General features: G+C 39.7%; 2 protein-coding genes across 7 annotated transcripts in view; one reads left to right on the top strand and one right to left on the bottom strand.

Moving 5' to 3' along the window:
- The window catches only part of LOC117540860 (piezo-type mechanosensitive ion channel component 2), a 111,831-nt gene extending 100,732 nt beyond the window's left edge, over nucleotides 1-11,099 (top strand). For all 6 annotated transcript variants that reach the window (XM_034207762.1, XM_034207764.1, XM_034207763.1 and 3 more), the window contains 12 exons: nucleotides 734-866; nucleotides 2,751-2,898; nucleotides 3,680-3,891; nucleotides 4,175-4,333; nucleotides 5,189-5,336; nucleotides 6,252-6,440; nucleotides 6,803-6,895; nucleotides 7,140-7,309; nucleotides 7,846-7,959; nucleotides 8,103-8,182; nucleotides 8,661-8,871; nucleotides 9,442-11,099. In XM_034207762.1, coding sequence (XP_034063653.1) covers nucleotides 734-866; nucleotides 2,751-2,898; nucleotides 3,680-3,891; nucleotides 4,175-4,333; nucleotides 5,189-5,336; nucleotides 6,252-6,440; nucleotides 6,803-6,895; nucleotides 7,140-7,309; nucleotides 7,846-7,959; nucleotides 8,103-8,182; nucleotides 8,661-8,871; nucleotides 9,442-9,694 — 1,910 coding nt within the window. In that variant the 3' untranslated portion in view covers nucleotides 9,695-11,099. The remainder of the gene's footprint in view (nucleotides 1-733; nucleotides 867-2,750; nucleotides 2,899-3,679; nucleotides 3,892-4,174; nucleotides 4,334-5,188; nucleotides 5,337-6,251; nucleotides 6,441-6,802; nucleotides 6,896-7,139; nucleotides 7,310-7,845; nucleotides 7,960-8,102; nucleotides 8,183-8,660; nucleotides 8,872-9,441) is intronic.
- A 1,127-nt stretch (nucleotides 11,100-12,226) lies between these two features.
- napgb (N-ethylmaleimide-sensitive factor attachment protein, gamma b) lies at nucleotides 12,227-17,053 on the bottom strand. The gene is made up of 12 exons (XM_034207699.1): nucleotides 16,854-17,053; nucleotides 16,143-16,210; nucleotides 15,970-16,054; nucleotides 15,872-15,889; nucleotides 15,748-15,778; nucleotides 15,545-15,654; nucleotides 15,313-15,379; nucleotides 15,152-15,222; nucleotides 14,786-14,864; nucleotides 14,484-14,563; nucleotides 14,185-14,314; nucleotides 12,227-13,372 (listed from the first exon to the last, which is right to left on the bottom strand). Exons 1-12 carry the CDS (start codon nucleotides 16,907-16,909, stop codon nucleotides 13,241-13,243), a joined length of 927 nt encoding a protein of 308 aa, XP_034063590.1. The 5' UTR covers nucleotides 16,910-17,053; the 3' UTR covers nucleotides 12,227-13,240.
- Between the last annotated feature and the right edge of the window lie 7,142 nt (nucleotides 17,054-24,195).

Below are 24,195 nucleotides of genomic sequence, written 5' to 3'. Positions count from 1 at the left end.
CCAGTTCAAGAGGAAATTATTTTCTCGAGGTACAGGAATGGGGAAGGTGTTTGACTATGTGTATGTGTATATGTGTGAGTATGTAGGTGTGTATATGTATGTGTGCATATATGTATATCAGTGTATGTATATGTATATATGTCAATCAACAGGTAAAGCAGATTAATAATACTAATAATATCAATAATAATGTATAAAAATGATAATTATTGCAGATTATAGATTATAAATAAATCATTTAGGGACAAGGGGGTGAGATTAAATAAGTTATACTTCTTCTCACTTCTTTTCGAACACTAGATGTGGCACTGTTTATGTTGCTAATGTTGTTGTTGTTTTTGTAAATGTTATTTTTTGTTTTGATTTCTCTTACATGACTATGCACTGCAACATTTTTTTTGTTTTGGAATTATTTATTTTACTTTTTCGAAATAAATGTATCAATCAAACATGAGGCTGAATATTAGAAAATGTATCACTAACACTCTTCCCCTTAAAAAGCCCTGAGAGAATTGTGTTATTTTGTAGCACGCATAGCCTTTCCTCTTCTTACAATAATATCCATAACATCAATAATATAGAGAAGGAATCCTTTGAGCTCTTACTACAAAAACATGTCTTGTGTTGTTTAGCCTTCACCCCTGAATTAAGTCTTTGTGTTTGTGAATCTCATCTCTTTATCAGCGACTCGTCACGCTTCATTCACAGCTGGAAATGTAAATTGTTTCCACAGGAAGTACCGCCTCCCACCACGGCAGCCACAAGGACGGCAGCGAGGCCAGCGTCCATCAGAAGACCCGAAAACAGATGATCACGGAGAAGCTCAGGGAGCAGCTCCTCAAGGGGAAAGCCTTCATCATTAAGCGGTACGGTGAAGCACAGCTGGCTCACAGGAGTTGGGTTTTCGGTCTGAATCCACGGCTGCTCACTGGCCAACACACGTGATTACACAAGAAAGTGTGTAACTTTATGAGGGCTTTGATGAGAACTGTGCTCAGCAAGTCCAAACAAATAATGGAAAATGATATCAGTGATGTATTGCAGCTAAAACCTTTCAAAGGTCTACATTTAGACCTTTAATTACGCTTTCCCGTTTGGCCAGCAGTGTCATTTTTGTAAGTGCTGCAACAGACAGTCAAAACATGTTACTGTTTTGATTTAATCACAGAGGAACAAGTGGTTTCTGAGATATTACGTCTGCAGCTGTAATTGAAACACAAAGAAAATGGTCATTTAGTAAATCGTTAACATTTTCTCAAACAACGAGTTACAGACAAACAACGTCAGACAGAATTGGTCATAAAATCCAAACAAACACAAATGCAATTAAATAGCCTTTCTAATTCAAAGATTCCATTGTAAAACAACTGTGCATTTAAAAATCCAAAGGCTATAGGGAGCTTTATAAATCACTGAGACAAAATACATTCCTACAATCCCATGCTGACAGACTCACAGATACACTGTTTTATTGTTTAAGAAAGGGATGAAAGACCCTCCTGAACCTTTTGCTCAGAATATCGCCTCATTCACTTGTTTTTTTTGGTACTTGTTCTTGAGAAAGGTCCTAAGAATAGAATGGTATGTCAGATTCATGCCAGGTTCTTAAACTACATAATTGTTTGTGTCTTGTAATGAATATTCCCATTGCCACCTTATATAATAAGTGTGTGTGTGAGGTAATCCTAATAGACAGGTTAACACCGGACCACTTAAAGAAGATTAGACTGCAGAACTGTGTGCACATATATAAATGAAATATATAAAATTCAGAGAAGTAATTCCCAGACTGAAATTCAAGAGACTTTGGTTTGCATATGTAAACAAAACCTCCTAAAGTGGAGGAAATAAACAACGTTAGCCGTCATATTAATTAGTGTCATTAGTAATAACAACACAAAAAAGATGCATGGTAAATTATTCAAAGCTAGCGTAGTGTTTCATTATTTTTAAAAGACCAGATTCTGTTCCTGAAAATTGAACAAATCCCAAAACATTGATGAAGGTCAGAATCTTTGTGTAATGGCTTTTAAAGAGAAATGTATCAAGAACAGAAATCTAAGACACAAGTGGATCTGACTTTAATTACATTTGACTCGAGTGTTTCGTCAACTTAATGTATTGCTTAAAATAATACTTTTGTAACACTGTAAGTGTTGCACGGCCAGATACGGCTCAAGAAGCTGACTCAGATAAGGAGATATATGATACATTATGATGTGATATGAATGATAATGGGACACATCGACGTCTGCACTCAGTGCCGCGGACTGTACGTAATGTTACTTTGATCCGGTTACTTATGTTACCTTGTGGCAGATATTTAAGTAAGCTTTCTTAATGCTAATGTTATAATAGTCAGATTGCTCTGAAGATGGAGGTGATATTCTATTAATTTTCACGTTCACACAGTCGGTGATTTTTGCCGGCCGTCTTTCCTGCAACGGCAGTTTTTCTGTATTTCCTTTCTCCTGTAATATGACTTGATCGCTTTAAACTCCGCACACTGCTCTCTGATTGGTCAGCAGGCGGTGTTTTCACTGAGTTGATCTCTTATGCTGAACGGCTAACCTGCTCCGGACCAGGCTAGCCGTTCAGCATAAGTTACCATGGAGATCTAGCCCGCTAAGAAGAGAACCAGCGTCGTAGGACCGGAAACCCAGATTTTTCCCTTAGCTCGCTAAGCGAAAATCCGGCTTCGCAGTATAGGCCTCTGGTGATGAATGAAACTTGTTTGTTTTTCTTCTCAGGTTCCTGGAGATCTACCTTCCCATGAGGCAGTTCTTCTTCAACCTGATCCACCCGGAGTACAGCGCGGTCACAGACGTCTACGTGCTGATGTTCCTCTCTGACACCGTCGACTTCATCATCATCGTGTTCGGCTTCTGGGCGTTTGGTGTAAGTTGTAATAATAATAATAATACATTTTATTTAAGGCGCCTTTCATGACACCCAAGGACACCGTGCAATTTGTTAAATATTCTAAGAGGTAAAAGCAACAGAACATGATAAAAACACAAACATACCATCATGGAGAAGACGATTAAAGTGGACACAGATGATAGGGAGCACTACAGTGAGTAGGCTGAACTTAACAGGTGGGTTTTGAGGAGTCAAAGTCAAAAGTCAACTTTATTGTCCATTTTCCGGGTTGTGTGTACAGACGGAGAGATCGAAATACCGCTTCCCACAATCCCGAATATAAAAAACAAATGTATATAAAAATATGTGTGCAAATATGTATAAATATACACAGAATCAAAGACACTATTTTACATGTGCGCACATTAAGACCTACATAAAAACACAACAATCAATATATACAAAACAACAGTCACTTCAATATTTGAGAATGTACATTAGTGCAAAATTGTACATAGAATGTGCAAAATATTAGTGCCAGATTGTCCATAGCAGCGTAAAAAGTGTCTGGTGCTGGATTTTAGTCTCTGAGTGTGTGGGGGAGTTATAGTCCAGTGGGGGAGAGGGGGGAGAGAGTTCAGCCTCCTGACAGCCTGGTGGAAAAAACTGTTCTTTAGGATGGACTTGAATGTGGTGATCGTGTCAGACTGTTGGATGTGAAGGGGGAGAGAGTTCCATAGTTTGTTTTAGAACAACATTTAGACCCAGAAACCAAATCACTTCTGACAAAGCTAACGTTTATTTTCTTCCCTTGTAGAAACACTCGGCTGCAGACATCACGTCATCGCTGTCGGAGGATCAGGTGCCGGGGCCCTTCCTGGTCATGGTGCTGATCCAGTTTGGCACCATGGTGGTGGACCGGGCCCTCTACCTCAGGAAGTCTGTCCTGGGGAAAGTCATCTTCCAGGTCATCCTGGTGTTTGGGATCCACTTCTGGATGTTCTTCATCCTGCCAGGAGTCACACAAAAGTAAGGACTCAGTCACTGTACAACAAATCACCTCTGGCTGGAAGAGAACTCTCTGCTCCTTAGCTTTTCTTAAGAACTGGACTTAAACTCCCACTGTACATTTTACTTTTATATTCAATTTAATATTGAATAATCAATTTCTTGCACAATAATATCCTGCATTACATTATATTTGTTACTGGAAATGTGTACTTCCACATGTGTACATTTTTTTACTTTGTAATGCTATCAATCTATTTATCTACCTATTTCTCGAGCTGTCTCTCTTGTCTTCCCCTCGTAGGCGTTTCAGCGAGAACATGGTCGCTCAGATGTGGTATTTTGTCAAGTGCATCTACTTCGGGCTGTCAGCCTATCAGATCCGCTGTGGTTATCCCACCCGCGTTTTGGGAAACTTCCTCACCAAGGGCCACAATTATGCCAACCTCTTCCTGTTTCAAGGGTGAGTTCATCTGGGAGTCTCATTTCTTCCAGCTGGGCAAACAGGGCCACGGCTCCGGTCGTCTAGCTGCTGCTGTGGGAATACAAAGAGACACACAAGATTACACCTGAGGCTTTCTGTTTCAGAAATGTGGAAACCATTTACTTAAAGGGGAAATCCACATTTGTTATTGTTAACTTAAGCCTATTGTGCACCCCATTTTTTACGTGTTAGTGTTCAGGTCTTTAATATTACATTTTGTGCTGAAATGATAAGTCAAGTTAACGTTTATTGACTAAATCTTTAAATAATGATGAAAGTAGTCATTAGTTTCAACCCTTGTCCTGCCATTATTATTTAATATAAAGCTTATTGTTGATTAAATACATTTCACATTTAGAAACTACACTTTAAATAACTAGATTATTATCTATCTGTGTAGGTTCAAAGTAGGTGTCTTATATATATATTATATCATTTTTGGGGTTTAATGAATAATACAAACGTCTGGGTATGCAATTTAATTTAATTTAATTTATTTTTTCTGAAAGGGCTGTAAGTAATTAAGTATTAAAAAAGGAAGTCGTCGCCACGTGGCTGCCAGTGTTGGTTGTTAAGTCAAATAACTTTTTTTGTACTGTTTTTAATAGAGTATAGGTGTTCATAAACCAACAAAAGTGTTTTATTACTATAATATATAAACATGTACATCAAACACCATAGCTTATATTATTAGGCCTGTTCTTCTCTTGTACACAATTAACAAATTAGAGTGATTTACTGTATTAAGAAATTCAATCGTACTTTTGTTCACCTCGTATATTTGTTAGCAGACTAACTGACAGTTGTGTGTTGTGTGTTGTGTGTTGTGTGTAGTTTCCGTATGGTGCCGTTCCTGACGGAGCTGCGGGCCGTGATGGACTGGGTCTGGACGGACACCTCGCTGTCTCTGTCCAGCTGGATCTGTGTGGAGGACATCTACGCTCACATCTTCATCCTGAAGTGCTGGAGAGAGTCTGAGAAGGTGTTTATCATTGTGCCGTCAGTGTGGAGAACCACTTTCAGAGCCAGAGTCTGTCATGGTGGAATTCATGCTGAAATGGGCTTTTGTGGAGCCGGATCTATTGTTTTTTGTGTGAGGAAAACTCCATCTGGAGGGAACACAGGGATTTTAGCCTTTGCAGGCCATTTACATGCACAACAACCTATATCACACACTACGGGAGAGGGGAAACCACAAAAAGCATAACAGGCCCTTTAACCTTCTGTCTTTTTAATGAGAATCTTATTTTTCTCTAAATCTTAAAGCCAGCAGACTGAAAAATATTCTAACAATTCAATCTGAACTAGTTTCCTCCTCAATATGATCTATAACAGGAGAAACAGCTGTTAGAGGGTCTACAGCTAAACAAAAGTTCATATTCAATACCTTAAATACGAAGTTTGAAAAATGCTTCTGCGAACTAGGACTTAATTATCTAGTCTGTTGACTCTTTTAAAACTATTTTAAAGACATGTTTGGTCAGGCGTTTGGGTAACCGGTGTGCTTGATCTTATTCCTTTTAATACTATGTTTTTATTTTTGTTTGTTTTTAAATTTCATTTGTACGTTTTGTTTTATTGTGTTTTTATTGTCTTAAATTATGCTCTGGTGCTTTTATGACTTCTTAACATGTGGGTTCATTGATCATTGTACGCCTCCTATATGGATCTCTTATTGTTTTGTTAAGCACTTTGTGACTTTGTCTGTGAAAAGCGCTTTATAAATAAACTTTACTTACTTAATTGCGTGATTCGAAATCAACAAATAGGTCCAGGGATAGAAAACATGTTTCCATTACGGAAATGTTGAGATTGAGATATTTTGAAATACGACAGGAAAACCCTCCGTTTGGCCGAATAACACATCTTAATGTCCTGTTTCTGCGTCCGTCTGCAGAAGTACCCCCAGCCGCGAGGCCAGAAGAAGAAGGCGGTGGTGAAGTACGGGATGGGGGGGATGATCGTGGCGCTGCTGATCTGCATCGTGTGGTTCCCGCTGCTCTTCATGTCCCTCGTCAAGTCCGTGGCTGGAGTCGTCAACACGCCGCTGGACGTGTCCTTTGCAATCACGCTGGCTGGCTTTACGGTGAGCAGAGTTTCTTTCATCAAGTAAATCAAGCTTAAACATTCTTGCAAAGTGCTTTACTGATACATCTCCCACCAAAGCAAAATCCTTTGTAATTACATTAATCCTGCGTGATTTGAAAAGAGTTCAAGTAGATCTACACAGGGAGTAAATACATCTGTGATTCATTGAAGTCCTTATTTTAATGGCTCGTCACTTTTTGATCAGTTTGCGTGATTTCTGGGAGAGAGAATCCAGAGGATTAAGATGATATTTTCTAAACAGTGAGAATAATCTAGCTGCAGCGTTCAATGTATAATTATGTTTTTTGGAAGACTTAGAGTGTAATTACTTAAATAAACAAACATTTCCTTTTCTCACAGCCCATCTTCACCATGAGCGCTCAGCAAAAACAACTGCAGAATGTGAACCAAAGCGAGTTTGGCTTGTTTTGTCTGAAATACAATAATAACGATGTGAGTATGAGAAATATAATTCAAAAACAAAGATGTCAGTTGTGTTGTGTTTGTAATGTTGTCAGCATGTATGCTTAAATAACATAAATGATTAATTTATTATTATTAACAATCAACCTAAAAGCCGGTGAAATTCTCCTTCATTGAGAGGTTCCTGCTCAGAGTCCCACCTCTGTGTGTTTGGCTGATAGTTCTACACCAAGTGGCTCAAATGTTGTAACATTGTTTATGCTGTGGTTATCAGACCGCCTTGCAGTGGCTCGAGGGCTACTTCAAGGAGGACCTGATCATCGCAGAGCTGAAAGGCAGCTCCAACAGCCTGTGGACCATCAGCCCGCCCAGCAGGAAGAACCTGATCGAAATGCTGAGCAGCGACGAGGATTTCCCCATCACCGTGGCCTGGTCCGTGCAAAGGTACGCACATGTTGTCCGTGCATCATGTATGCTTGCATCTACCCATGTGATACTGCTCGTATAATTATATTACACTAGGGGCTGCGTAGGATTAATTACAACTAGATCAAACCAACATTTCCAATCATTCAACCGTTGTCAAGTCCAAAGGCAACATTTATGGAAAACACAGCAATCTAACAGAACAACAAATAACAATTATATTTATCTTTAGGATAAATATTACAAAGGACATTCAATTCTTCCTTCTAATCTAAATCATCCAAAGTTTTGGATTTACAGTCAAATCAATTGTTGTATCTACATATTTAATTACAAGACATTTTAAATATACAGTAACACATACAAGCACTTGCACTAAGAAAAGGTCCTGCAGGAATATGAAAAATCCCTAAGCATACTTTTCTAGTGAACTTGTGTTGTTTTCATCATAAACATAGAAGTAGTCAATTCATATTTAGAATACAAAATGTATGCCTCACAAACAGCTGGAGGTTAATAAGATGTTAAATCATGTTTTCCTTTCGTGACCTTAGAAACCTCACTTTTGGTGCCAAGGCTGAAATAGCGTCAGGAAAGCGAGTGACCGATCTCGACGAGGAGACAAAGAATGAGCTCATCGAGCTGCTGAACGGAAACGGCCAATATGTGTACGTTTATCAACTCCTCAGCAGATGAGCTACTCACTGCCTCTGTTGGTCGTCATTCAAATTGACAGTTCAGGTTACTCGAACATATTGAAAAGCTGAGGAGCATAAACAGTTTGCAGTTAACGGCCTCTCTTCCTCTGCAGGATCATAAAAGAGATCTTCCCTCGTTTCATTCGAGCCCCCTCGGACTCGGGTGCCACGTCTGTGGATCATCTGTATAAAGGTGTGTAGATGGGACTGGACATTTTGCATAGTTTATACTTGATTTGGTGACAGCAAAAAGACACTTAAGAGCCTCTAGGTCTTGTAGGGATAGAAGTACTAGAAAGGGAGTAATGTTTCCAGAAGGTAAAGCCTTTGCCGTCAGAATAATCAGTTTTATTCTTATTACCAGAATCAGATTCAGAAACAGATTTATTACCAGGTAGGTCGACACGTACGAGGAATTTGACTTGATTTCGTGGTGCATACATAAAAGTAAAACAAACATTAAAAACACAGGTAGAGAACTAGAAAAATATTTAAAAATATAGCAAAATATAACAGTATTTACATAGAAATGGAATAAAATATGGAATAAAAACCGGCAGTAATAAAAAAGAAAACAGATATTGTTGTACATCGTGTGCATTAATGTAATGCAGAGTCTGTGATGTGGCTGAGGTAAAGTGTTACGTTACAATATCTATTCCTCCATGCAGATAAAACGATGTTGAACATAAACCTGACGTTGATCCGAGCGAATGACTCGGCGCAGATCCAGGAGTGGTGGATCGTCAACCAGACGGAGCCCGGCCCCATCCCCAAGAGAGGCCCCCTCCTAGACCCCCCCAAGTATGAACCCAGCCTGGATCTCTACGTGTTCAGCGACCAAGTCAGCCCCCCCAGCCTGGGCTTCCTGGCCGGATACGGGTACGTGGGGATTTAAAAAAGAAAAAAAAGATTTGTGGTGCTTCGGTGTTAAAGTGAAATATCTGTGTTTGTTATGAGAAAAAATAGGTCATCATCTAAAGCTGTGCAAGGAGTGAGAATATCAAGTTCTGTTGGTTTTTACTTCAAGTGTAATAAAAAAGTGATTTGAATCCAAGATGATTCACAAGATGGGAAAGCAGGGAAACATCATTAGGTTTAAATACTGCAAGATTTGTAATCACATCAAAATGTAAAGGAAACATATGTCACTTTTTCATATTATAATGTCTAAAAACAACTCGACCCATGGTATATATTTGGTTGAGCTGTGCACTTAATCTATTCCACATTTTCCATAATTTTCAAACCCAGAGATTTTTATCAAAGGTGTGTTTTCTTTGGTCAGGGATGATTTCTGGTCATACATTATGACAAAACTATCTTGGAGAAAAACTGATCATAACCGCTTCCGTTAGTTGTGGTGAGGAGGAAACCTCTCTGGATAATTTGACTCCCGGTAAAACCAAATTCTACAAATGATCCAATGTTCTTTCTGTCTTTCCTGTCCAGGATCCTGGGCCTGTACGCCTCTGTGGTTCTGGTCATCGGCAAGTTCGTACGCGAGTTCTTCAGCGGCATCTCCCACACCATCATGTTCGAGGAGCTGCCCAACGTGGACCGCATCCACAAGCTGTGCACGGACATCTTCCTGGTGCGAGAGACGGGGGAGCTGGACCTGGAGGAGGACATGTACGCCAAACTCATCTTCCTCTACCGCTCTCCAGAGACTATGATCAAGTGGACCAGAGAGAAAACGGAGTGAATCTCAGCGAGGGGACGCTAACGGATGAATTGAGCAGCGATTTTCACCGGCTGAGGGAGCACAAAGTCAGCCGAGGACCAGCTCTGTCCTCTTCCACTGAGCTCTGACGGCAGAAATACAGTGTTGGCTCCACACTAAAACACTTGTTTGTGTTCGAAACTAGTATTTTATACAAGTTACCGCTGAAAAACAACAATTGCAGCAACTATTGAGGACAGATTTGCCGGTGCTGTATTTATCTCGCTAAACCTGGCTCTGTTTGGCATCCAGAGGATAAAACGAGCAGCTGGTTGGAGAAGGAGAACTCTTTTAAGACAATTTGACTAAGTTATAAAAAATCTTAATGCTAATATAAAGGTTTTTAAACACAAATTACCCTCATCGCTCCTCATGCCTGCCTCTAACATTTTCACAGTCGCACGGTAGGCGAAGAGAAACTGGCTGCATTCATCTTTAAGGGCTTCCCATTTACAAACAAGTGCACAATAATGTCCCACTAATGACCACATGAGCACAATCTCATATTTTCTCCCAACTGAAACGCTGTGGGAATGTGCAATATTGAGTTCCTCCAAGATTTTGAGGGATGTGGACCAAGAGAAAAAGGGCCGGGTCTGACCAAGTCTTTTTTGTTAAAGGTCAGAGGCCACAAGGGAGCCTCCTGAAAGACACAAAGCATTACAAAACATTATCAGACAATCTTTAATTGCTTATTTTGTTTGTGTGATAAGAACTGTTATCGACGTATCTTTCTCAGGAAGAGCTGTTTTCACAGATATTCATCGTATGAGTTATATGTTACAATATGTAGGCTTTGATGGATCTTAAAGATTGTAGAGAAAGTATTTAAATGGCATGACATGTAATGTGGATATTGTTGAGATGGACTGAGTATGGTTACTGCACAGGGAAATATTTTAAAGGCTGTATTTAGAAAGTAAATTGTGGACTGTTTTCCTCACAGAGATTTATTGCCAATCATCCATATTCTGAATCTACAGGTTGGCGAAATAAGAGACGAGCGGAGGGCTGTTTCTGAATCAGGGTAACGTGCACTAGGTGGAAGACTCCTGCACAACACTTGTGAACCTCTCGCTATTTTTAAACATTCATACTCACGAACACTGGCGCGTTCAGTCATCAAGGAAAAACACGAACAGAAAAAAAAGACTCCTCACAAGAAGGGCTGAGACACAAAGCCCTTTGGTCCAAACTATGCATTAGGACATTGTAGCATGATAGACAAACTTCATTATTGCCATGACTAATTTTCATTACATGTACATACAAGTTACAGGGGGACAGGTCACGGTGGAATGAAATGTGAAAATGTACCTGTGTGTTTAAGGCGATGTTATGGTGTGATAGAGGTCCAAAGATCTGCGAATAAATCATGTGGAAAGGTGTCGAGTTTTGAATTCAGATGCTGTTTGCTTGTGGGAAAGGACTATGAGAATGTGTATCAACACAATGAGTTTCCTTCATTAACACTAGGTAGGTAACGATATGTTTGATATACTTTAATGGCGTTAAATCCACTTTGAGCTGTGGTTATCAAAGTACGTTTTATTAGGTTTAAAGCCACATTTATACTCAGAACACCTGCATGAACTCTAAAGTTATTATCTCAAAGCTTTTCCATTTACATGAATACATGTTCACTCATTACATATCGGTGTAAATCTATGACATAGCCCTATGGTGACTGAGAGCTGTGACCTGGATGTCTGTGGCGACATTCCCAGGAGAAATCACTAATAATGGTGAGTACATTTTGAATTAACTATCAAAGGTTGGTTTCCCGGAGACTAAGCTAAAGACTCACTCTTCATCTCACTTGTGTGTGAAGCTTTGTACTCTTGCTCATGGACGCGGGAAGGGGGTGGTGGTGAGGGGGCTGCAGCACCCCCATCTGCGAGGCTCCACTAGCCCCTCCAAATGTCTGTGCCCCCAAACGCAGCGCACCTACAGTGTAAGCGCGCAACAGAGGCTCCACTAGCACCCCCCCCCCCCCCCCCCCCCAGCGTGTCAGTTTCTCCGCAGCGAGGCTCTACTAGCACCCCAGCCCCTCCAACTCTGACTGACTTCCCGCGGCGTCCCTGCTCTTGCTCTACCTCAGTACGTTTTTTTAATGTTTCTAATGCAGAAATGTCACATTGTTCCATTTCTATGAAAGAAGCATCAGCTCTATTTTATCTGTATAAACCAGTGGTATACTTACTGACTTTAAGCTGCACTTAAGACACTTTCATTTTATTTTCAGATTGTATGTTCACCCAAGTCCTGTGGAGATTGTTTCTAATGCACAGATGCATCTCAGATAATCACAGGACATCAGAATAACAGTATAAATATGCATTAAATGTGTGGAGGGCATTAGTCTCCTCATTAAAGATAAATAGGTTTTAGGAAGCTACTCCGTCATTGCATGTCTGTCGGAGGCCATTTTGGAGCAGACTGCAGCCGCTGCGAGTCTCACTGATGTGGAAAATCTTTCTGCTAACTCGTTTAAGAAAATGCACAGAGACCATGAAATACCACACAATGGAAATGTTTATTGATTCATGTGTGAAGTTTGGAGATATGCTTTTGAGGAATATACAAGAAGTGGGCCACAGCATAAATAAAAAATGTAAACAGTCCCTTTATCACCTTTTGGTATCAGAATAAGTTTGGCTGGCATGTGATTTATATCCTCCCTAATTAAAGGCTTCTCACATTTAAGGAATTAGCAATAAGATAACTCACAGAAACACAAAATCAGCCTTAAAGGGGACATATATGGGGGGAAATGTATTGGAAACATCACTGCCGGGTCCTTTTACATGTTTAAGTGCTTAGATGTACTGTGAAAAATTGGAAATAAAGACGGAGCCAAGACTATTTTAGGATTAAGGTGGACAAAAACACACACACCTTGAAAACAGTCAACAATTGGATACGAGCTGCGCCGTCAGGAACTGTAGTGTTCCTTTAATTTTCTTGAATAAACGGTATCGCATGAAGATTATAGTTTAAATCTGAGTTTATCTGCAAATGAATACATTTTGATTATTAACTATTGCATTATTCCAAACATGCATTAATAGACTGATTGCATATTGTTCCAGTTACATATTCAACAGGCAGCAGCCATGAATACTGAATAATTTAACTCTGTACAAATAAACACCTATACACTGATCAACTCATCAGACATATTACAGTATTTCTGATTTTAATATACCTATATCAATCTTAAGACTACTCACCAACAATAGCGCAAAATGTACAGCGTCACAGAGACCAGAAATAATAACATTTACGACGGGCATTATTGAACATTGAGGAGTTTTCATTACAGAGGATCCACCTCAAAGGAAATTAAAAAGGCTGCTTAAACTCAGGTGGACTCTTTGCAACACCGACTGTTACTGATGTTTTTAAATAATGTATTAATTTTTGCACAATATAGATTTAACAGCCACATACTTGGCCTTAGAGCTGGATAATTTGTCGAGGTTTTTAACTTGTAGAGGGAACACGGTAGATTCGGCTCTCTGGAGGTTAACACAGCCCTCCCTCATAATCATCCTCTGCTGGCGCTCCATCAGCGCCCCCTTGTGGTGCGGCGGCGGCAGCCTTCTTCTTCTTTGTTCCGCCCCCGGGGACCCTCAGGGAGAGGGCCAGCTTGGCGTACTGTGAGGGGGGAAAAAGAGTCGTCAGATATCAGATCCTCAAAATGTATTTTCTCAATAAGCTTCTTGCAGTGATTGAAGCACGCTTTGTCTGCAGAAGTTAGTTTTACTGAATTATTTCACATGAGATTTCTGTTCATTTCTGTTCCTTAGACAGTCATTAGTCCTGATGAAGCAGATTGGATACGTTTTTGAGTGTTTAACCATAATAAGTAATATGTAAAGCTTTGGATCTATTTCTCTAGGTGTATCAAACTCAATTTCACACAAGGAAATGAGAATCCCGTCAATGGCCAGACATGTTTAGTTTATTGACATGCTTTTATTTAATCGAAAAACTAAAATATCTCATATGGACTTCTTACATACAATTTGACAAACATTGTTAGCAGCAGTGACTGTCTTTTTTAAGTTAAAGTTGCTGGTCCTCCCAAGAGAGATGACTGTGTCTTTAAGTGGATCTCCACAGGAAGAACAGCGCTTCATTATACCATTTGTATTTATAGCTTCATTGTGAAATCTGACTTTTGTGTGAAAATGAAGAAAGTGTTTTAGCGGCGAGGGTGAGACCACAGGCGAGTAAGTGACATTAAACATTTAACCATCCAGAAGACAATGAATAAAGCAAGACAAGGACAAATGAAAATCATAATAACTGTTGATCGGTTTGTCCATTTTTGACCATATACAAAGAAAAAATCCATATAAATAAAGCTGTCATTTAATATAAAGTAATTGTCCCATACTCCTCTCTGGTTCTCCCCCCGTATTAAAAAACATATTCAGAAGTACTTATGGATCACCAGTACTCACGTCATTGTCCATGTACTTCAGTAGAGGCGAGTTGCACACGCGGTAGACCTGATCCTCGTCCTGCTCGTCGTAGCCCTGCAGTAGCGTCTCCATGGCGACGGAGTCCTCACTCCCACTGTACCCGGGCAGACTGGACGACACCAAGAAACACATCATGTAAAGACCCTCGTTTTTAAGTGTTTTCACGACGATCATGTGGAGGGTAAACAATCTCCAAAGAGAGCCTCTGCATTTCATCGACTATGGACTCAGGCCACAGATGACAGAAACGAAAGAATATGGTAAAAAAATAAACGTACCTGTAACTTTCTCTGACACATTTATCAGCTGCTACGTAGTCCGCTCTATGGAGATGAATCAGAACTTGGACAGTTGTTTTCTGAAGAGTGAAAAACACAGACCAACACATGATCTTTTTGTTACCATGTGACATATATTCATTAATACACAGTGCTGTGTTTACACTGTTATATATTGATCAGCTGAGAGGAATAGAATAAGAACTGAGTTGGTTATCTGGTAAATGTATTCTAGAGGGAGTATATAAAGCTTAATTAAGTTGCTAATGAGAGATCTAGATAACATTAGCATTGTAACCCACCTTGAAGCACATGGGGAAGTTCTCGATATCTTTGTACATGTTCTTCTCTTTCAGCACAGCGACGGACGCCTCATCCAACCTGGTGGGTAAAACGAGAAAGTGAGGAATGAGGAACAGGTACTGTTTAAGATTTTTCATAGTTGCAAGTGAATATTTAAATACATTTGAGCCATCAGCTTGTAAGCCTTTATTTATGGGACAGATCTCAGAGAGATATTGGAATAAAGGTTTGTGGATAAGTCCATCACCTTGTTCCATACATAAGCATTTGCTAAAACAGGACAGCTATAATCCTGTGTTGCATTACACCTAGCATGTGGCAGCATTATCATCACCGTCCTTCCATATATATCTGTATCTCTTTACCTTCTTAACCTGACCAGGAGTCTGGAGGCTTTCCCCAGCATCTCCACTGCCTGGCGCAGGCGGTCCTCATTCTACAGAGAGAGGCAACATGGATGTTTATCAGCGGAACAAAATAAAAACAACAAGTTAAATGATTCATTCAGGTTTTGTTGGAAGCTTACCTCAAACACGCCAGCTGCCTTCTGATACAGGTCCACAGCTTTCTCTAGATTGATAGGCTCTATCAGTCTGAAGAGTAAAGGAAAAGGTTAAGAGGAAAGCAAAGTATTAAAAAGATTATGCAATGGACAGAGATATAGTCCCAAAGATGTGTGTTAATGTAATGCATACAGACAGAAGATGTTAAATATCAATTTTCTTAAGTGTATTAAAAAATAAAGGGATGTTTTTTACTTTCCAGCGCGGTCCAGAGCCATGGCAGCGGTGTCAGGAGTCCCGTTCTCCATGTACATCATGCAGGCTTTCTCTATTAAGTCGATGGCCTCCGGCATCTTCTTTTGCTCCTGATGCAATGCAGACACAGCAGAGTTACAATTCTGCTGCAGACACGTTACCTACGTCTACCTGCTAGAGTTTAATGTTAAATCTGCACATACCTTCATCATCATTCCTGCCTGTTCAATAGCCCTGAGGAAAAGAAGGAGAATTTGTATTAAATAAGAGTTATAATGTTAGTTGCTGGCTTAGAGTAATAACTGGGTCATAAAACTTGACACTTACTTTGCAGCATGAAACAGACTGTAGGAAAGGTTAAGGAAATAACAATACAGACAAAAGTGCAGTGTCATGGAACTGTGATCAGAGTACAGAGAGGATACGTCTTGTTTTCTGTTTGATATTCTGCTTCCTTCAAGTAAGCCTCCGTTGCTTGTTCATACTGCTTTGCATTCTTGAAGCACACAGCTACACACAAAAGGAGGGACAGGTTAACAGTTAGTAGTACAAAGGTGGTAAATGATAGCTATAAATAAATAAATAACATTGACTTTACCTGCTTTGGCATATTCTGACGCAGCACTGTCAAAATCAGGCTTCCACTTAGTCAGACTTGTCTTTAGGCTAAAAAACATGACGATAGCAAATATTAGGAACTACAGGATCTTCTGTTCCCCAAATGAATATCCTCTCAATATGGCATATTAATAAGACATTTGAATGTTGAAGTGTAACATGTTGAAATCATCCACCCCCAGTTTACAGCCTAAAGCTATTACACTGCTTGAAACCGATGCACTCAAATTCGATGCAAGATATTAGTCTTTTTACCTTTATATGTATAAACTGACTTATCAAATTGTTACCATTTAAGCTGCATTTCAAAACATACATCTCAATTCATTATTTAGCTATTTGAACTGCAAAGATAGCCATTACACATGTATTACAATGTGTATATTACTAACATGGACCATGGGAAAATACTGATGACCCCAGCAAAATACAAACGCCTGAATCATAGCAGACTTAGCTACATTTTCATTGTATTGACATTCAACAGAAAAATACACAATTGCTGCTTATTTATTGTATATTAATATATATCGACCTATAATGACGTGACGATGCAAGATTTAGTCATGTTTGCCGCATAACCCCCGGTGAAAATGCCTCAGTGGCCTTTACTGAAAGCTAACATCAATAGTAAAAAACAAACGGCTGTTTCCTGTAAATTACATAAACGAGATTATGTATCGTAACTCACCATTTTTCAGCTTTAGCTATATGGTCATGGGCTTCGTTTATCTTCTGAGCAGCCATGCTGTCGTTAACTCGAAGAGGTTTAGCGATTTGTTATGGATAAAGAGCGATGTTGTATGGTCGCTGTTTGGATTAACAGGAACTCCTCTTCGGCCGCAACGTCACGGACGTCATCCGATGTCGCAGACTACGGGTGCCGCAGAGGACACGATGCAGCAGGAAAGCGAACACACTGGCTGTTGTGATTTGTGTTTTACGATACAGAAATACAGTAACTTCACCCACTTTAGGTATTTGCTGTGCGACAGAATAAAGCACGACATAGCAGGCAACCAAACAATGTTAGGTGAACAACTGCAGGTGGAAGAATAAACAAAACAAATAAAACAATAGGTACATTGAAACCAAATGCACAGCCATTGTATTAATCCTTCTGTTTAAATAGCCTTGTGACAGCAAAACATCAGCTTCTTCCATTATAGATATGTTTCTACAGATTTCTATGCCCCATTTAAAATATATTGATACTTATATGGGCAACATATAATCTGTCACTGCCAATATAATCCCCTAAAAGTGTACATACAGAGACATACAGTTACATACTGCACTTTATATATTCATTCATTTGTATTATTATTTTTGCAATATTTGTATAGTTTACATTTTACAGAACACTTGAATTGTATTTAGACTTTGTATTATTTCGTATTCCATTGTTTTGCCAGTGGAGCTTAATTTATATGTATTTTAATTATTTAAATACATGTCTATCACTTGTTTTGTTTTTGACCGATTCAGTCTCTTGAGCACTGCTCTATAGAATATGGCCCATATTCTATAGAGCAGTGCTCAAGAGAGCAGTCAGACAGCAGGCCCGTCTGACTGCTTTTAAAAATCTGACTTAATGGCCAAATCTGACTAAAGATTGAACAGCCCACAACTTGCATCATTTTAGACACAGGTTAAACACTGGATGAAACAATGGGCATACCTTTACAATTGTCAGAGCAGAATCAAAGAAGTTCATGACACCTGAGAAGCAATGGTCACAAACATCCTTTCATTTTTTGGCACACAACTGTTTATAGTTTCAGGTCTTTAGTTTAATGCAGTGATTCCCAAAACTTTTTCAGTCGGGCCCCCCTTGGGTAATTGGAAATATTTTCGGGCCCCCCCATTTCCCATTTATATTGGTAGGATTAATTGTATATTGTTGTAAAAAAACATTACATTTTCTCTGCTAATAATAAGAAGATACAAAGATCCATCTATAATTTTACATTTTATTATGGATTACACATGAACAAAAGTGTTTGTAATAGATATGTGAATTAATTTAGCCTAATTAAAACTAGTAGGCCTTCTTCCCTGAGTAGTAGATTTTTAAATTCAAATTTCTTCAAGGAAAATATATTAATGAACACTTAAATACTATTTCTACTGCAGGTTGCAAACTATCACATCACTATACCATTCCTATTCCACACATAGCCTATCAATGACTTGTGTGTAATTGCTTTCCCTTACAGATCTTCTCAAACCGGGGCTGTTGTTTTGAAACTGCCACTCTCAGTTCATTCTCAATGTTCAGCTTTGATCTGTTTCTCGTTTTGATGGCAGCAACAGCAGAAAAGCCACACAAGTAGGAGGTTGCAAAAGGCAGCAGTATGCCCACAGCTCTCTGACCAATGAGATATTTCCGAGCAGTTTGTTTACAATTTCTTCCCGCGCCCCCTGCAGCACCTCCGCGACCCACCAGGGGTCACGCCCCACAGTTTGAAAACCACTGGGTTAGTAAACCATAGAGAGGCGAAGTCCCTCCCTTTCCGGTGGACCTCCATGGGACCTTATTTCGGAAAAATTATGTATTGAAGTCAATGGCGAGAGAAAGATTATCTTTCGATCCCGTTTGAATTGTGCCACGAATTACACATATGATGTTTGTCAATTTAAAAGATAATTTTGCAAGTAAGACTTTTTTTTGTGAAACCGATCAATGAACGTCATCTCTGGTCTCGCACAACTACAAACGACACCAAGGTGGCCGTCACTACTGTCTTGCCAAACAAGGGATTGATACCCTCACTATCACCACAATGAAACACGTCCAGAAGAATGTCATGCAAAGCTGCCTGCCTTCCTTTGATTCTCCCTGAACTGCCTGCTCTTTTTAATGTTCAATGTTAACCATTTGTGCAGATAGCATGAAGTAGAAAAGATCGCCGATGCTAATAGCGTTATCGTAAGCATTTCTCCCCCGGGGGCATCCGGGCTTAAACGGTGTATTATAGAATGATCACACCGGTGTGACAGTAGCCTACTCGTCAAAGGGTTCACGAAATATGACTACTACTCAAGATTACTGTTTAACATTTTGGGTTACTTAATGTTACTTCATGTTAAGGCTAATAAAAATGACAAGGCTTTAATGCTAACTAACGTGCTTGCTACTAGCTAGGTAGCTAACTTGATCCGGCCACTGCTGGTTCTTTCATCAGACAGGAAGCGAAAGAACGAGCAAGACCCATTGCTGGTATGATAACAACCTGGTAGCCTAATACTACATAGATATATATAAACACTAGATGACTCACCCGCGCTGCTGGCCAATGGAGACCGACGTTGCCACATGGCCGCCATCTTGCTACAGGTAGTGCTCTCATTCATAACATTATGGTTTACTATTTAAATAACCATAGCTTGCTCAATTTTGAACCAATTTTCAAACGGTTTGTTTTTTTATAAACATCAAAGATGTAGTTATGATACTGTATACTTATAGTCATGGACTTTCATATGAAAATAACATTAAGCAGATAAAGCAATAGCTATACACACACACACAAGGTATTTATATTAAATATTTTCCGGTGTATATATTTCCATTTATTTTTATTATATTGTTAATATTTAAAATAAATTATAAAATTAAAATATATTTATATTTTATATATAAAAATCGGTCTCACTCTGTAAGCCAAGAGTTGTTAATTTAGCAATGCCTTAGCTTGAAGAATAGGGACACAACTAATGACAATAGCATATGGTGGTATATTATTTAGATATTCACACCTTTATCAGAAGAACCAAACCAACATAAAATGAGCTCACAGACAGGCCAGTTCTGTCTCATTTATCACAATTATACGAATATATAAATAATAGTAATATGGAAATTAATAAGTTACTTTTTTAACAATTCAATGTTCACTTATCAATACTGTGAGCCTGATTTTTTTTTACATTCTCCAACAGAAAACACAACTCAGCGTACTTTTAAGAAATGGATCTTAATAGGCTTTTCCCCTTATAAGGCAACAATATGTTTTGAGGCTCTGGACAAAAATGGCTATTTTGATTGTAAAGGTTGCCAATCCCTGGGTGTAGTTTCACTGTTTGCACATGTTTATTCAAGTGTATGAGTGACATAGAGCAAGTGAGATGGCCAGTGGTTCTCAAACCTTTTACACAGAGTACCACCTCAAATTATATTGGGCTCTCCTAGTAACACCATCATAGACCTTCCTGGGTACCACCGAGATAAAGGATTTAATATGACAAGCCATATGATGCTCTCATTTGTTAGTGACATTCCACATGCAAATAAAACAAGATAAGATGGTACTTTATTCATCCCAATTTGGGAAAACATTTTTAGTTACAGCAGCATAAGGGACAAGGCATTTTACAATGAATTAGAAATAAGCAAGAAAAATAAAGAAAATAAAGAAAGAGGAAAATATACATGTTGAGTTTGGCAGGATATTACACATGATTTCTTCCAAGTGGTTTGGCTTGTTAAAAACATCTTGCATTATGATACAGGAATTTGCTGGCTTTGTGTTTACAGAAGTACCTGACTATGCCTGACTTTTGTGCAGCCTACGGCTGCTCTAATCGCCACTATAATTAGGATAATCGTTAATTACTTAGTGGCACTAAGTAATTAACGATTATCCTAATTAGAGTCATAATATTGTCATATCTTACATGTGAAAGGTGATTCCACGGGTTCTTGTTTGCAGACTGCAGCGATTAGAGCAGCCGTAGGCTGCACAAAAGTCAGGCATAGTCAGGTACTTCTGTAAACACAAAGCCAGCAAATTCCTGTATCATAATGCAAGATGTTTTTAACAAGCCAAACCACTTGGAAGAAATCATGTGTAACTTAAGTTACTAACTGTAGCAAGATGGCGGCCGGTGAGCTACGCTGGAAAATCTCCCATGAGCCATCTAGTGTTTATATCTATGGCCTACTAAGCACACAGGCATCTTGTTAAAGTTATCTTTTCTTAGCTATCTCTTATATTTAGTGGAGGAAAACAATTATGAGATATGACATCACCTACACGACACTGGGATGTGTAGTCTTTCTAGTTGCGTATTTTTCATAGTCTTATATTTCAACAGTTTTACGACAAACTGTGACTTTTTTTACATGGAAATGATTTTTTAAGATTGACAAACATCATATGTGTAATTCGTGGCACAATTCAAACGGGACCGAAATATAACGTTTCTCTCGCCATTGACTTCAATACATCATTTTTCCGAAATAAGGTCCCATGGAGGTCCACCGGAAAGGGAGGGACTTCGCCTCTCTGGGAAAAAGTTGTTTTGGGCCTGGTGACGTCACGACTGATACGGAAATTGCAGTACCGCCGTTTGGACACAACGAATGGGCTGAAGTCGAATAGTCCATTTAGCTTAGGAACCTTCCTAACGGAGTGAAATTACCCGGAAGTCCCTCAGTGGCAGCCATGATAAGTGCCGTTCGAATTCTCTAGAGATGATAGGAAAGGAGGTTTCAAACTTCCTTTATAACCTCCTTTAGTTTAGGAACCACTGGACCTCCCTTGACGAAAGGAGAGGAGAAAGTGCTGCCCCACAATGCATTGCGGCCGCAGCATTTGCCCTCACACAACGGAAACAACCGAGAAATGATATCATGAAAGTTACGGTGCTTATTAAGCATTTTAAAACGTATGTGGTAAGTTGCCAAAGTGCTTTGTTTTGAACGTTCATCAGTATTATAATCAAAGAGAGAAATATGAACGTTAGTTTTTACTAAAATGATCAAATAAAGTCAACATTTCACAGTCTTTACTGAGCTGTGTGGGGTTTGTTCAACTTTTAAAAGATGTTTGAATGGTGATATACACAGTGATAGATGTTAAGGACTAACGTTTATAATAAATACATCTGTATTGACTTTAAGATCTGTTCATAGTTCATACAATCATACGTATTGAGATCATTTGTATTAATGTGGACCGGAGGGAGAGGGTGACGATGAGCATAAGTTTCACTTTCCTTTTTTATTTAAATTCCAACTTTGGTCATGAAGAATATGTTTCTCTGTTGTCCACGTTCATAAAGCATAAAGAAACAGCATCAGAGCACGGTGCAGAGTCTCTAGATGAGTTCACAGTAGTCCGTCGTTCTTTTTAAACATCCATGTTGTAGTCCTCTGTATAGAAAACTGTAGTTTCCGTAGTTTCCACAGCAGCAGACGCACATTCATGACGTCCGCTGGCGCATCATAAACACGTCGGATAGTGAAAGTGCAGTCGGATTCTCTAAAGTACCACGAGCCTCATCCCAATAGGCGCTTTCACACTGCGGTACTTTTCCCACAAAGGTTCATGTGAACTCTTTTATCGCGTTCACACCAAAAAGAGCCGGTACTACAATTAGTTCATGTGAACCTTTTTACCCCCTCGAAAGTCCCTGCTAGAGAGCAGGGACTTTCGAACGGCTCTTTTGTGAGAAAAGAGCTACATTTCTGATTGGCTGGGCGGATTACAAACCACGCCCCGTAAAACTCCCAAAAAGTGTTGTGAAGCCGCCATTTTATTATCCTCGCATTAGCATTATTAGCATTAGCATTAACCCAGCGCAGAAACGCAGAGAGACTAATTTATGGCAACACAAAATAAAACATGGGAGTGGTGGAGATGAGGAGGTGTCGGCGTTCTGGCGATTTACTCGGAAGGCTTCAGTAGAAGCTGCTGGGAGTCCCAGCAGCTTCTACTGAAGCCAGTTCCTAACTCCGGGGACTTCCGGCGGCAGTATACGCCGTGAAGTGGTTTGCGGCCTGCCAGTAAACCCAAAGCAGAAGAAGAACAAGTGACGTCAGCGGCTTCATTTGCCTAATCCACCCCCAGGGACTTTTTCCAGTGTGAACGCGATCTGTACTTAGTTCATGAGAACTAAAGAGTTCTCATGAACTAAGTTCACATGAACCTTTGTGGGAAAAGTACCGCAGTGTGAAAGCGCCTAATACCCCTCCTCGACTCCTCCTTTCCTTCACTCGCGTCCCTTCCTCCGCCTCCGTAAAATGCGAGCGAGAGACACGAGGAGGTGACGCGAGGACAGAGGAGTCCTCAGCCTATTAATTGGGATGTCCTCGTTCACTCAAACGTCACTCTTAAACGACGTCTGTTAATGATGACATTTGCACAGCTGTATCCCCTCTCATCGGGCTTAACTGAATAACCCTTTAGAACCGGCCCATTTCTGGTTAAATATTTAAATGAATGAATCTTTCTCTTGTTAATCAAGGAATTCAATGTATGATGGTTGGTCCTGCTTTTGTGTTTCGTTTTGGTGTAAAATGTAGCCTACATTTAAATAAAAATATAATTATAGTAATGTGAAAGCCTTTTAGAAATGAATTGCACATAATAATTCCCACGGAGCTGTGAGCACTTATACATTTATATCATATACATCTTCCAGTTGTCGGTTTTCCTCTGTTGAAATCGACCAGCTGTGAAGGTGGGGGCGGGGCTTTTATACGCGAGTAGTGAAAACACTTCCGCGTGTATCCTCTCTTTCGTCTCCTCCCGCACCCCTCCTCCCTCACCCCTCCTCGACTCCTCTGTGTGCATTTCACCTATTGGGATTGGGACGTCCTTCAAAATGGCGTGTCTTGATCGATTTCCGGGTCAAGTCCCAGAGGAGGGGAAGAGAGGAGTCGAGGAGGGGTATTGGGATGAGGCTACAGTCTCTTCTCCTAAATCCTTTTGAATTCTCCTATCCACTATTCCTTAACCCCGTGAGGTTGTGGATTATCCGACCGCAACCCAAGCCCCCAGCCAGGAAGTGCGCCGGACTCTGTGAGGGAACATTTTTGGGATGTGAGTTCTGACTTTATCTCAGAAAGAAAAGTCCGGACTGAAATGTAAATTTAAACTTTAGGTCACATCACATCCCAATTTTGGGGATTTTTAAAAAGTATCTCAAAGATTGTCCTAACTAATTAAACTCCACTGAATTATAGAATTGTGTGTAGGTCACTTTCAGGAGTGATCTGGATAAGTTTGAGTTGGTTTCCTGTT

The sequence above is a fragment of the Gymnodraco acuticeps genome, unplaced genomic scaffold, assembly GCF_902827175.1.
Source record: "Gymnodraco acuticeps unplaced genomic scaffold, fGymAcu1.1, whole genome shotgun sequence".
NCBI classification, from domain to species: Eukaryota; Metazoa; Chordata; class Actinopteri; order Perciformes; family Bathydraconidae; genus Gymnodraco; species Gymnodraco acuticeps.
This window is presented reverse-complemented; position numbering and strand designations above follow the sequence as displayed.

Bases quoted from the DNA above. Each gene is read 5' to 3' on its own strand.
- napgb (XM_034207699.1), bottom strand. From the start codon at position 16,909: ATGGCTGCTCAGAAGATAAACGAAGCCCATGACCATATAGCTAAAGCT. The intron at 15,655-15,747 runs GTATGTGCAGAT...GCATTGCATCAG, and splicing joins AGGCAGGAATGATGATGAAG to GAGCAAAAGAAGATGCCGGA. The intron at 15,223-15,312 runs GTAAGCTTCCAA...CTCTCTCTGTAG, and splicing joins AGGCAGCTGGCGTGTTTGAG to AATGAGGACCGCCTGCGCCA.